Source organism: Montipora foliosa, chromosome 12 (genome assembly GCF_036669935.1).
Source record: "Montipora foliosa isolate CH-2021 chromosome 12, ASM3666993v2, whole genome shotgun sequence".
Lineage (NCBI taxonomy): Eukaryota > Metazoa > Cnidaria > Anthozoa > Scleractinia > Acroporidae > Montipora > Montipora foliosa.
Genome location: NC_090880.1, coordinates 18,879,816 through 18,890,280, shown reverse-complemented (window position 1 = coordinate 18,890,280; position 10,465 = coordinate 18,879,816). Strand labels below are relative to the sequence as shown.

The 10,465-nt window shown below is 44.4% G+C and overlaps 1 protein-coding gene across 1 annotated transcript in view; it reads right to left on the bottom strand.

Moving 5' to 3' along the window:
- Positions 1 to 1,429: 1,429 nt before the first annotated feature.
- LOC137980933 (sterol carrier protein 2-like) overlaps positions 1,430 to 10,465 on the bottom strand; it is a 12,975-nt gene continuing 3,939 nt past the window's right edge. The window contains exons 4-7 of the mRNA XM_068828322.1: positions 9,984 to 10,071; positions 8,749 to 8,814; positions 3,301 to 3,353; positions 1,430 to 2,017 (exon numbers count right to left, since the gene is read on the bottom strand). Of these exons, the coding sequence (XP_068684423.1) occupies positions 1,886 to 2,017; positions 3,301 to 3,353; positions 8,749 to 8,814; positions 9,984 to 10,071 (339 nt within the window). The 3' untranslated portion in view covers positions 1,430 to 1,885. The remainder of the gene's footprint in view (positions 2,018 to 3,300; positions 3,354 to 8,748; positions 8,815 to 9,983; positions 10,072 to 10,465) is intronic.

Genomic DNA, 10,465 nt, shown 5'->3' with positions numbered 1-10,465 from the left:
TTCTTGACAAATTTTATATTGAATGAAAGCAAACATATCTTTCATTTAAGGTGACTCAAAGCAGTTTCCAGCACTTTCCAAGACGTAGATTTTTGATGGGTCATAATAACTACTCTTTATCAATTGATGCTACAATTATGGTATCAAAATACTGCCCAATCATTAGCGAACACGTTGGTATTATTTTTGTTACACAATAGGTTGCCATAGCAATACTATGACCTGCTAATAGGGTATAGGGTATAGGGTATAGCCAGCCGGACGGCCCAAACCTTTTTTTGGGAGTACCACCCCCCCACCCGCAGTGGCTGAAGAACAACACGAAGGCAACTCAATTCAAACGACTCTTATTTGGATCGCTTGAAAATCAAGTCAAGATGACTTCAAAACGTCGTCTTTTATCGCAAACCTTTGTTGTCAAATGCTGTTTGGAGTAGTATTGCAGAGTCAATTGTGTGAAAGTGTTAAACAATTTTCAAAAGAAGGAACCAAGAGGGGTTTGTATCCGGGGAGGGAGGGGGGAGGATCATAGATGGATGTATAATTTGTTTACAGGTAGATAGCTTATAGCCGCGTGTAGGTTTACAAGCGGTACTATTGGCCTTATAGAAAAGAACACGAACATCGATTTCAAACAGAAAATGTTATCCCGGGCGAATTATCGACTCAAATCACGTGAGTGAAGTCACAAGACATTCCCCAAGCTTGGATATCGTCTGCCCAAGTAGAGATTTGTATTATGAGATTTGTAGCTGCAGGTTTAACGGGGATGGGAAACAAATTGGCAAAAAACGATGTCTTCTTTAAGGCTTTAAAGCTCCCGATCACCCATAATGCACTGCGCACTGTAATTGGCGATTCTAGGTGCCATGAGTAGGAGCATGCCTCTTCCATACAAGCCCTATGAGGCAACCTTTGCGCGTATCTTTCTAGTTTTAGAACGCTACGAGTTCGTCGGCTCTGCAGGCACTGTTTAGAATGGCCAATCAGAATAAATTTGCTGTCAAACGAAGACAAAATAGTAAAAACAATGTATGCAAATTGTTGTTAGTACTTGGGTTAGTACTGAGAATAGGAAGATACGCGCAAAGGTTGAGACATGGATATACTGCACAAGGAAGCTCGTACTCTTTGGCTCCTGGCTCAAACAAACAAAGATATCATCATACAAACATTGTGATCATGCATGCGTTCTGACAATACAACGTTTAAAACACAAAGAGACGACCGCAACGACCAGTGAGCGAATGTAGGTATTTAATATTGGAGCGCTTTTTGCAGTGAAGTAACGTACTTAAGCAGTTGAAAACAGCGTAAAAAAAAAAAAAGGAAGAAAATCCATCATTGTGGGATTGTTCTGCATAATGCTCCACCAAACTCGCTCATCAAGCAAAGGGCTCATCAATGTTCTATAATGAATTACATTAGCAATCTACGGCTTTCTTCCATACTGATATTGGCCGTATTTATACAAAAGACGCATAATCCGTCCAGACGAATTATGCGTGTTATCCATCTGGTGTAAAGACGAGACGCACTACGCGTCTGGACCAACTAACCAGTTTAGTGCGTCTTCGAAGACGTACTAAAATGGATAGTTTGACGTGTGCCCGTCTTCATACCAAACGAACTTAAGAGACGCAGAAAACAAGTTTGCCTAACTTCGTCCCAGACGAATTATGGGTCTCTAGTATAAAACAGCCATTCACACGTCCAGTCGTGGCAGTAATACAGTGTTGCTCAAGTATTTTCTATCAAGAACGGTTGTTTACCAAGTTTACCGGGTGCACTAATTTCAATGTCCTGCCCTTGGATACTGGGTCCGATTCCTTCCATTTGTGAACAGCTTTACAGTTTAGCGTCGGTATCAAATGTCTGACAAATGTTATAACTTAGCATATAGCATCTGTTTATACTGTTTGTATATCGTAACCACAGCCGCGCCACCAATTCCGAAGTTGTGCTGTAGAGCTATTGAAGCTCCATCAACCTGCCTCTTGCCTGCTTCGCCTCTTAACTGAAAACAAAAACGAGTGCACGGAAAAAAATAATTTCACATTTAAACAACGCATAAACTGAAATTGAAAATGCTTAGGCCTTAGCATCAATGCATATGCCTTCCACGTCAAACACATCGGCAACGGAAACGCCGGAAGGTATAACAAAGAAAATTGAGCCAAACTACCCAAATAGAGATAGTAGGGAGCTTTTGAATTACGAACGGAAACCGGAAGTGAACGGTTCGCATGCCTCGAAAGCCAGGACAGTGGTCTCTCCCATACATTTTTAAACAAATCGTCTCTGATAGAGGGTCCGGAAGGGGGTGGCGATAGCATTTCCCAGTCCAAATTTGGGCAAAATCCCAGTCCCAGTGGCAAATTTTCTTAGATTCCCAGTCCCTGCTACTAATATCCCAGTGGTCACATTGCCCGAGTTATGATGGGGAAAGTATAATTTTGAGCATCTGTACGTTGTATGAAGCAGTAAATGGTACGTCTCAAAATGAAACATGCGATTACTAGAGGGCACAGGCAAAGACACCGAGGGGTGTAATTTATAGCCGGGATCGGAAAAGGACTGCTACCGCCTTCTGGCACGTAAAAGGACTCTGAATGGTGCTGTCTCCCCATTGTCTACGTCAGCTTCAAAATCAATGTCATCATCCTCGTTATTATTGAAGGGGCAGTGTCACACTATTTTAGTCAAAAATCAAAAGACTAAAAGATGTCTTTGCGTCAACGAAGACCAAAAAAATAATGTTGTAGTTTTGTTGCCAAGGGCCATTGAAGTGCTCTGAAGTTATTCTTTGTTGTTTGCAGCCAAGGATGGAGGGGATTGAAATGGATTGAAGCTTGAAAAAAGTGGCCAGTTATTTTCAAGTTTGGAGACGTTGTCCTCTGAAAGTCACCAAAAGTTAAATATGAATAGATCTTTGTGTCATATATATCGATCAACCATGGACGCAACCGAGCTCTGTGATAATTTGTGCAATAAGAAAGCCCCGTATGGCAAAGTGTCCGTAATATGTCATAAAATGTTATCTGTTCATATCTTTTGGGCTTCCGTCTCTGTGTTTCTGTTTGTTGATCACCATCTTGGATAATTAATCAGTCGTGCTTGAATGAATTCAAATAAAAGCAGTGCGTGAAGCGACCCCTTGTCTAGTGCGTCTTCGAGTTTACATGAATAAAGTTGCTATTATTATTCGAAAGAGGGAACCAGGCTTAAATAATACTATATTATACCTGGCATTGACGCAGTAAAGAGGACACATACACTTTAAACACAACACAAACTTACCTGCCAAACCAGCTCAGCACACTGTGCTAATCCTGTGGCACCAATTGGATGACCTAAAAAAAAAACCGTTTCAAAAACCCAAAATTACGAGTGTCAATTTTTATTACATACCTCTTAATAATCGAGTTTGAAGTTACTGACCGGCCTTTTTCCCGCTGATTTAAGGATTAAACCTGAAGCGCACTGGCCATAAGTGAATGGGAAAAAACGAGGATCTGTAACTAAACACACGGACCAAAAAAACGAGGTTAGTAAGACAGTAACTATAGTCCCACTTCTGGCCTCCGCATGGCGGAACTGGCACCACCGACAGGAGAAGGGGCGAAGATGAAGCCACTGGCGCCTTATAACCAGTTGCCCAGGATAGATGGGGCTCTTAGCCTGTGAAGGGAGCCCATCTAGGGGAAGGTAAAACCTGATTTCAAACCTCTGCTGCCTTGCAGCTATACCTGATCTCAGGAAGGCTTCAGGAGTAAACCTCGAGGACAAATCCGGAGTGGAGCCCCTAAGGCAGATGGCAGGTGCTCAGCACTTCCTTCCGGCAGCTTCTGCAGTGGAACTAGCCCAAAGTTGTATTGGTTCTTCCTTTCCCTTGGACCCAGCCAGTGACACCGAGAGGGGGACACTGTCATATGGGCAGACCGGTGTCTCCTTACCTTCCCGCCCAGGCCTTAGTGCAAACTGGAGAGGGCACTCCAGCGGTGTCGCAAGACTCCAGCACAAGACATGACGAGGCAGATTACCGGTTCTAAGCTCCGACTGATTGCTGTAAGAAGGAGCACCAGGGGGTCTCGTCCGACGGTGGGATAAGCCCCTCGCGGATTCATTGGGTAACTACCGCCCATCTCAAGCTGGGCAGCCCCCAGCCAGTAAGGTGCCACCCTGTCATTGCTTGCTTGCTCTACTGGGTGCGTAGAGCTTAGGGGAACCTCCCAACAAGAGATCAAGTACTTGTACCAAGCAGTCAAAAGCAAAACACTACGAAGACTCCAGCTCTTTGAATCGCCAGCTGGAACATTCGCACCATATGCCCTGGTCTCTCCGCTGACCTTCAGCTAATGGACGACTCCCGCAAGACCGCCATCATCAACAAGGAGCTGGCACAACTCAAGATCGATGTCACCTGTCTCCAGGAAACCCGGCTGGCCAACGGTGGGTCACTTATGGAAAGGGACTACACCTTGTTATGACAAGGCCTGTCCCAGGACGAGCTGAGACAGTATGGCATAGGTTTTGCGGTGAGGAACTCACTGAAACCCCATCGGGAGGGACATCAAGAATTCTTGCCCTTCGCATGCATTTTGTCGCCGCGCTTTGTGAACATCATATCTGCCTACACCCGGACTCTGACCTTCACCCCAGACACCAAGTATCAATTCTACGAGGCTCTGCAGGAAACACTATCCAGAATCCCAAGTTCCGAGGGCATATATTTGCTAGGCGATTTCAACACTCGCGTCGGGACCAACTGGCAAGCATGGCCTACCTGCCTCGGCCACTTCAGCGTCCGCAGGATGAATGAGAACTGGCAGAGGTTGCTCAAACTCTGCTGTCACCACGGTCGCTGCATCACCAACAGTTACTTTAAGTGTAAGGAGCTGCACAAAGTGTCTTGGAGACACCCTCGGTCCCACCACTGGCACCAGCTAGACCTCGTCATCACTAGGAGAGCGGACCTCGGCAGTGTCCTCCACACAAGAAGCTATCACAGCGCTGACTGTGACATGGGCCACTTGCTTATTGCAAGCAAGGTCAGGCTGAAGGCCAGAAAAAACCACCACACCACGACCCAGGAGACATTTGCTGCGCAACCAACAACCAGCAACCCAGATGCCAAATGGTTTCACCTCCATGAGGCCATCTACGACTCAGCCATGGCTGCATTCAGCGAGAAAGAACCAAGAATGCTGACTGGTTCGAGGCTTCCCGGGAAGAAATGCAGCCAGTCACGGAGGCCAAGAGAAAAGCGATGCTGGCTCACAAGCAGAACCATTCCCCAAACACACGCGACGCCCTTCGAGCAGCTAGGAGCAAGGCCCAGCAGCCCCCCCGCCACTGTGTCAACGAGTACTGGCAGAACCTATGCCAGAACCTATGCCTTTTGACCTGGTGAGCAGAAGCGGACACTCCAAGATCCTCCAGAAGATTGGCTGCCCTCCAAAGCTCCTGGCAATCATCACCTCCTTTCACCAGGACATGCAGAGTACGGTCTGCTTCGATGGGGCCACCTCCAATGCCTTCCCAGTCAGCAGTGGAGTAAAGCAGGGCTGTGTCCTTGCTCCAACCCTGTTCAGGATTTTCTTCTCGATGCTGCTCCAGTATGCCTTTGTAGACTGTACAGAAGGTGTCTACATCCTGAAAGATTACACGGCAACTCCGCGCCAAAACCAAAGCTTACGTGGTTTTCATATGGGAGCTGCTGTTTGCAGACAACGCTGCTTTAACATCCCACAGCAAGGAGGGCCTCCAACATCTCGTAGACAAGCTGTCCCATACCTGCAAGGAGTTAAGGCTAATGATCAGCCTCAGGAAGACCAACATCTTGGCAAAAGGTGTTAAGTCCCCTAGTCATCACCATCGATAACACGAAGCTGGAGGTTGTGGACACCTTCAACTACTTGGGCTCCACCGTATCAAGCTCGACTTCGCTTGTTGCAGACATCAGCTTCAGGATCGTCAAAGCAGCTGCTCTCATGACCAAACTCAAGAAGCGAGTGTGGGGCAATGACCGGTTGAGCGAAAGGACCAAGATGTGCATCTACCAAGCTTGTCTTGTGTCCTGTCGACTCTCCTTTATGGCAGCGGGTCGTGGACGACCTATGCCAGACAAGAGCAGCAACTAAACGGATTCCACCTCCGCTGCCTTCGGCGCCTGCTGCACATCAGGTGGCAGGACAGAGTCACCAACACCAAGGTCCTGGAGCCGCTGGCTCACTGAGCATGGCATCACTGCTCATCAGCGACGCCGGCGTGGCGTGGCGTGGCGTGGGCCGGCCGCTGATGCGCTACAAGGACGCCATCAAGCGAGACTTGCGATCTGCACTAATTGACACCAGTGCATGAGAGGACATTGCCAAACACCGAGATACATGGCAGAAAAGCGTCAAAGCGGGGGTTTGAAAGGCGGAAGCGAACGCTTAAGTCCAGGCTATGTGCAAGAGAGTGGCCACGAAAGAATGCGCAACTTCTGCACGCAATTCCACAAGGCACGTCTGTGCCACCTGCAACAGAGACTGCCACTCCAGGATCGGGCTACACAGTCATACAAGATCTTGCCCAAATCCCCAGTGCTAACCATCGCCTCTTTGAGATGAGGATGCCACTATATAGCCGAGGTAATAAGGCGCGTGGTAAATGAAACTATTTGAAGTTAAGCAGAACGTTCACCTGCCACAAATGATTGGCACGCGACAAATCCGAAAACGAAATGGGATTTTTGAAATAACTGCTTGCAAGATTCAAACAGCTTCACAAGTTTCGTACACCAATCAACGTGAAAACTTGCTGAAAAATGTTCCATCAAAATTTCAAATTTAGCAGGCCGGACAGGGGCGCATACGGTCCGCTAAATTAGCCAATCATACCACGCGTACTATTTCATATACATAATAATGGCTGTGAAGCCGAACACACGAGTGGACGGAGCTTTTCTTGGAAACGTATTTTTACGCTATGAGTGTGTTTATGCAAGCAAATTGCTTTACTTTCCACTAAGAGACAAAAAGACATCACGCTGCCAGTGCGACATGATTGTTTTCCCTTTACAACGAAATTGGAGATCATAACCAAAAATAAAAGTTAAAATGAGCACGCCTTCTCCTGCTGACGCTGGTGGTCGTAGGCTCCTGGCTGTTTAAAGTGCTACTGTGATATCACTTCCTTTTCTTCAGATTTTGAAAGTGTTTGCTTAACACCAGGCTGGCCAAACTTTGAGATTGAGTTTTATGCAAAGGCTGTTTACATTGAGTGTAGCGTTTGGATTTCACGGTCCACCATTACTCACCTTCAAAACTGACTGACCGATTGGACCACAGAGGATTTGATCTAGGGAAAGGTGACTTCATTTACTCACTACCTTAAAATTTCAGTGCGTAAACGGAGCTTTTTACACATCCAAAACACGTTTAAAGTCTGAAAGCCCAAAACTCCCGTACTGCATATTAATTCAGCCGCGTACACATGCATTGCATTCTTAAAATATCGAGTCTTTGACGTTATTTTCTCCTCAATCCAGCTCTTTTAAGATTTTAAAATTAGTAATTGCAGACCATCAAATAGGAATTTCAGTATTGGTGGACCATTAAAAAGAGAATTTTCAGTTAAAAAAAAACTGTCTTTTTTAAATCAAGGCCTGGGTCATGCAATGTTTAATTAAATGTAGTTTTAAAATTCAAAGAAAAAGAACTGATTGTTTGGTCGTAGCAGCACTTTAATTAAAGTGGGCTATCCAACGAGGACAGAGAACGATGCTGGAGCTTACTATTACGAAAAGCACTAGATTATGGGAAACATTGAACTTTCGTCATTTGTCATTTTCATGCAGCATTCTATTCAGAAATTCACAAATGTATAATTGATCGTCACAAACGAAGCATGCAGAAGCAAAGCAAATGTGCGAAGGCACATTAACTATTCGTTAATTTGTTTTTTTCTCCAAACCAAAAATCTACCGAAATCAAATGAGTTTCCGTATGCCTTGCTTGTGTTTATGTTTGCTTCGACATATTGAGGAATAAGGCTCAGTGGCCTTGGCAAATACATCACTGATATTTATCTGGCCTTAAAACGAAATTTCTTACCAGTCAGGCTTCAGTAATACCTTTACAAATATACTTGGTGATAAATTAACCGCCAGCATAGAGCAGTTTTCAAATGACTGTCGACAGTAATTACGCGATTGCAGTTGCTAAGCTTAGTGATTGGTTTAAAAATTTCGCGCCAGTTTATCAACCAATGAAAAGGATAACCAACTGCGACTTGCACGCGCGCGATTTTTCCCGCGCTTTGCGCAAGTTACACGGAATTGCTACGAATTTGGATTGGTTTATTGCGCTGTTTGCACCTGTTGTGATTGGCCGAAGTAATTACTTTGGAATCTGTTTTACAACACTCAATTGAAAACCGCTCTATATCGTCCTCACTGAGTTTTACCTCGACTAGTTTCCTTGGTAAAACACTACCAGTTGTCAAACAAGGAGACCTGTCTAGCAAAAACTTACAATAACTGGCAATGCAATTTCCACTCAGTTTCAAGGGAAACTCGTCAAGGAAAACTTGACAAGGAAATGGCAAGGTGTAAATACAATTTTCTCGAAATTTCCGTATTATTTAAGTATTGGGTACAATTTTAGCAACAACGCATCTACCGTCGGGCCGCTGTTAAAAGTTACCAGGTCACGTTTAACTTAATAATGTATTTTACAAGTGATCATTGGTAGATTACCTCACCTTTTGATTCCAAGCCCCCGGAAGGATTTACGACCCATCGATCCCCAATTCGACAAACCGACCCACCTATAAAAAATAACAATATGCCCACTGTTTTCAGGGAATTGTTTTTTTTTTTTTGGTTTTTTTTTTTGTTCTCTTTGTTTTGTCGCGCGCAAAACTTGTCATCTTCCATTCATGACCAAAAGCACTGACCTACTCAATTTGTTCACAAACTATCAATTTTAGTGTTTTTCAGCAGGTGTTTCTTGTCTGAGAAATACACGGCCAAAATACTAAGAACCTTACAATAAACAAACCCCAGTAACTTTTTTTAACCAAATTCCAGAATTTCTACTATAATTTTGGCAATCCAAGAGCAACATGGGAAAAAGGCCGCCTAAAATCTACAGACCCTTCCCCCGACAATGTGGGAGGGTTTCCATTTTAGCAATAGAAGAGGGGTGGCAGCGTCAAAATTAAAAACTTTAACAACGAAAAAGGATTGAACGTACTTTGCCGCGTCGTTTATACAGCTAATCGCCGCTTCAAGATGTGAACAACTCCAAGAATTACAAATTTGAATTCAAGTTCCTGTGGGCTATGCCATGCTTTGGAAAAAATCACCCTGTAATTCCTTTTACAAGAGGAATTTGTCTTTTCTCTCCGAGGTAAAAGAGTTTTAGGCGGTCCAGATAACAACCTAGAATCTATTAAAAGGATTTTAAGCAGGTCATACGGGAGACAACTTACTAACTTTAAAAGTTCTCAACAAGCTCTTCGGCAAAGTCCGGCTTCATTGTTCTGTTGTCAAAATCAGTTGGTTGAGGACCTACCCTCTCTGCAGTTGATTGGCACAAGTGTTCATGTGACCAGAAAACCACAGTTGACCAAACACGAGAAGGAGAAAAGGGTAGCGGGAGGGAGGGAGAGGGGGAGAAGAGAGAGAGAGCACTGGCAACGAGGTTGAATTGCCATCTCATTATTCTACAAAGGCTCTTTATGTCAGAAACAATTACACTTCACAAGATCATTTCATATAGTGCTACCCATGAAATTCAGTATGAATGCAAATATGCTATTCTGAATTCGTTTTTTCTGATAAAAACGCTTTACTTGAAAGTTGCCTTTTCGTGGAAATGAAGGTTACTTCCAGTTTCCTTGCAATGGCGGGCTTTTTTGTTCTAAGTCTATGGGTATTGCAAGATTGCCGGTCTTTTAACGATCTTTTCGGTCTCGCCGTCAACAACACTCACCGTTTTTATTGGCAATCCACTTCGCTGAATCAATAAGCTCCCCACCCCTCCCTAGTTGACATAACCCCATGGCCTCATACATGAACAGCTGAAAACAGAGGATCGAGAAAAGCATAATTATGCAACACATGCTGGTCTAAGCAAACGACAAAGGCATAGACAAAAAAGGAGGACATCCTAGTTGTCCTGTAAAGATATCAGAACCATACGTAAAATGAGATCAAAAAACATTCAAAAAATTTAACAATTCATGAGCAAAAAAATGCATTGCAGGTCACTGATAAAACGAAACGCGCATGAGCCTTAACTAATGTTTAGAAAACGAGCAGCTACGCCTTGTGGTTACGAATTTTTTGAACGGCTTCAAAAACATTCCACAAAAAGCGTGTCCCTCGGAGTCCAAACAAAGGATCGAGCAAAGGTCTGGCGATTTTGTCCGAGCGAACGAACAATCGGAAAAGCCGAACAATTGAGAGGCGAAG